We start from the raw sequence: 2,500 nt of genomic DNA on the forward strand, positions 1-2,500 counted from the left end.
CACACACGCCACACACCCAGAGACACACACAGACACACACACACACTACCTCATTATTTATTCACCCCTTCTTGATTTATTAAGCAAAAAGCACTTTTTGAAATTAAGACAGTACACTTCTAATAACCATTACTAACTAATATAACCAGGCGCCAACTTTATTCATCCAGTCAGTCATTGGTCCCTGCAGGCACGGACGGACCTATTGGTTCATTAATATCATGGTCCATTAATTCATGGTGCCTGGGGGCTGACAGTAGGGGTGTGTGTGGTGGGGAGCAGGTTTGGATTGTGGGCTGTGGAAATAGTGTGGGTTCTTTTTTAATAGGATGGAGGGGATGTTACAATAGTCGGGTAGAGGTAGGAGACTGTGGGGTTATTAGGCTGATTGAAATGACCTCCTCTGCTCTGCACCTGATGCCCACTATCGGGGGTGGGGAAGGGAGGAGATTGGTCTGTGTGTGTGTGTGCACATAAATAATGTGTTTGTGGGAGGTGGGAGGGCATGGATATGTGAAGGTGTCCCATCTGTGTGGGAAGAGGTGTTATATTCCCAATAGAATAGAGAGAGAAACGGGGTGGGGGAGGAGGATGAGAGAAGAGAGAAGGGTTGAGGAGGAATTAAGTCAGAGGTAAGGGGAGAAAGTGGTGATGGGGGGAAAATGGATACAGTTACATATTGGGATATTATTTTTGACAAAATTTCATATCGTATCATTTTGACAATATTATTTTTGCTCTAGTTGGCTGTACCTGCACCAAAACAGTATTTTTCCCTTCATGGATTGTTCTCAATCTTCTTTTTAATTAGGGAGCCAATTTATTTTCAGAACTTTTATTTCTATGACTTTCCAACTCATGTTCTCATATCTCTCTCTGTCCCTCTGAAGCAGACATATGGTTAGCAGCATGTTTGGAACGTCGAATTGCAATAAAATCACAGAATTGAATCGCAATACATATCGTATCGTGATAATATCGTATCGTGAGGTCCACGGCAATACATATCGTATCGTGATAATATCGTATCGTGAGGTCCACGGCAATACATATCGTATCGTGATAATATCGTATCGTGAGGTCCACGGCAATACATATCGTATCGTGATAATATCGTATCGTGAGGTCCACGGGAATACATATCGTATCGTGATAATATCGTATCGTGAGGTCCACGGGAATACATATCGTATCGTGATAATATCGTATCGTGAGGCCCACGGGAATACATACCGTATCGTGATAATATCGTATCATGATAATATCGTATCGTGAGGTCCACGGGAATACATACCGTATCATGATAATATCGTATCGTGATAATATCGTATCGTGAGGTCCACGGGAATACATACCATATCATGATAATATCGTATCGTGATAATATCGTATCGTGAGGTCCACGGGAATACATATCGTATCGTGATAATATCGTATCGTGATAATATCGTACCGTGAGGTCCACGGGAATACATATCGTATCGCGATAATATCGTATCGTGATAATATCGTATCGTGAGGTCCACGGGAATACATATCGTATCGCGATAATATCGTAGCGTGATAATACCGTATCGTGAGGTCCACGGGAATACATATCGTATCGTGATAATATCATATCGCGACAATATCGTATCGTGAGGTCCACGGGAATACATATCGTATCGTGATAATATCGTATCGTGATAATATCGTATCGTGAGGTCCACGGGAATACATATCGTGTTGTGATAATATCGTATCGTGATAATATCGTATCGTGAGGTCCACGGGAATACATATCGTATCGTGATAATATCGTATCGTGAGGTCCACGGGAATTCCCAGCCACAGGAGAAAGAAGGGAGGAAAGTAGAAGAACGTAGAACAGTTGAGGCAGAGAAGTGAGGTGAAATGGAGAAAGAGAGACTGTGATTTGTTTCATTGTATTGCGTGTTGTCATGCTGCCTCTCTTCTCTCTCTCTCTGTCTCTTCCAGGACTCTGAACAACAACAACATCAGCAGCATCCCAGTCTCCAGCTTCAACCACATGCCAAAACTACGTACCTTGTAAGTCACACACTACCAGGCTCCCTCCCTCCCTCCCTCCCTCCCTCCCTCCCTCCCTTTTTCTGTTTCTCCCTTCCTCACCCACCTCTCTCTCTCTCTTCTCCTTTCCCCCTCTCCCCCTTTTTCTTGTCTCATCTTCTCCTTCATCATGTGTGTCATGATAATCCTGGTGTGTATTCTGATCTAGATGTATGGTGTTGGGAAGATTACTTGGTGATCCATCTCTCTGAGACCGTGTCATGCGAAGAGTAATGTGTTCACCATGACAGTCTGCTTTAACCTGACTCAGATCAGCTTTCCACGAGGAAGCAGAGATCAAATAACCATCGCATCACTCGCTCAGTTATGGGAAAATATATACCACAACTTCACTGTACGACTGAAGGTTTCATACATAATAAACTATGACTGAGGATAATTGATTCTTATTTATTTGCATAGAAAGGAATAG

At 42.9% G+C, this 2,500-nt stretch overlaps 1 protein-coding gene across 4 annotated transcripts in view; it reads left to right on the forward strand.

Moving 5' to 3' along the window:
• LOC115113850 (slit homolog 1 protein-like) overlaps positions 1-2,500 on the forward strand; it is a 202,750-nt gene that overhangs the window by 109,164 nt on the left and 91,086 nt on the right. For all 4 annotated transcript variants that reach the window (XM_065012727.1, XM_065012729.1, XM_065012728.1 and 1 more), the window contains exon 7: positions 1,978-2,049. In XM_065012727.1, coding sequence (XP_064868799.1) covers positions 1,978-2,049 — 72 coding nt within the window. The remainder of the gene's footprint in view (positions 1-1,977; positions 2,050-2,500) is intronic.

The sequence above is a fragment of the Oncorhynchus nerka genome, linkage group LG28 (genome assembly GCF_034236695.1).
Source record: "Oncorhynchus nerka isolate Pitt River linkage group LG28, Oner_Uvic_2.0, whole genome shotgun sequence".
Taxonomy (NCBI): Eukaryota; Metazoa; Chordata; class Actinopteri; order Salmoniformes; family Salmonidae; genus Oncorhynchus; species Oncorhynchus nerka.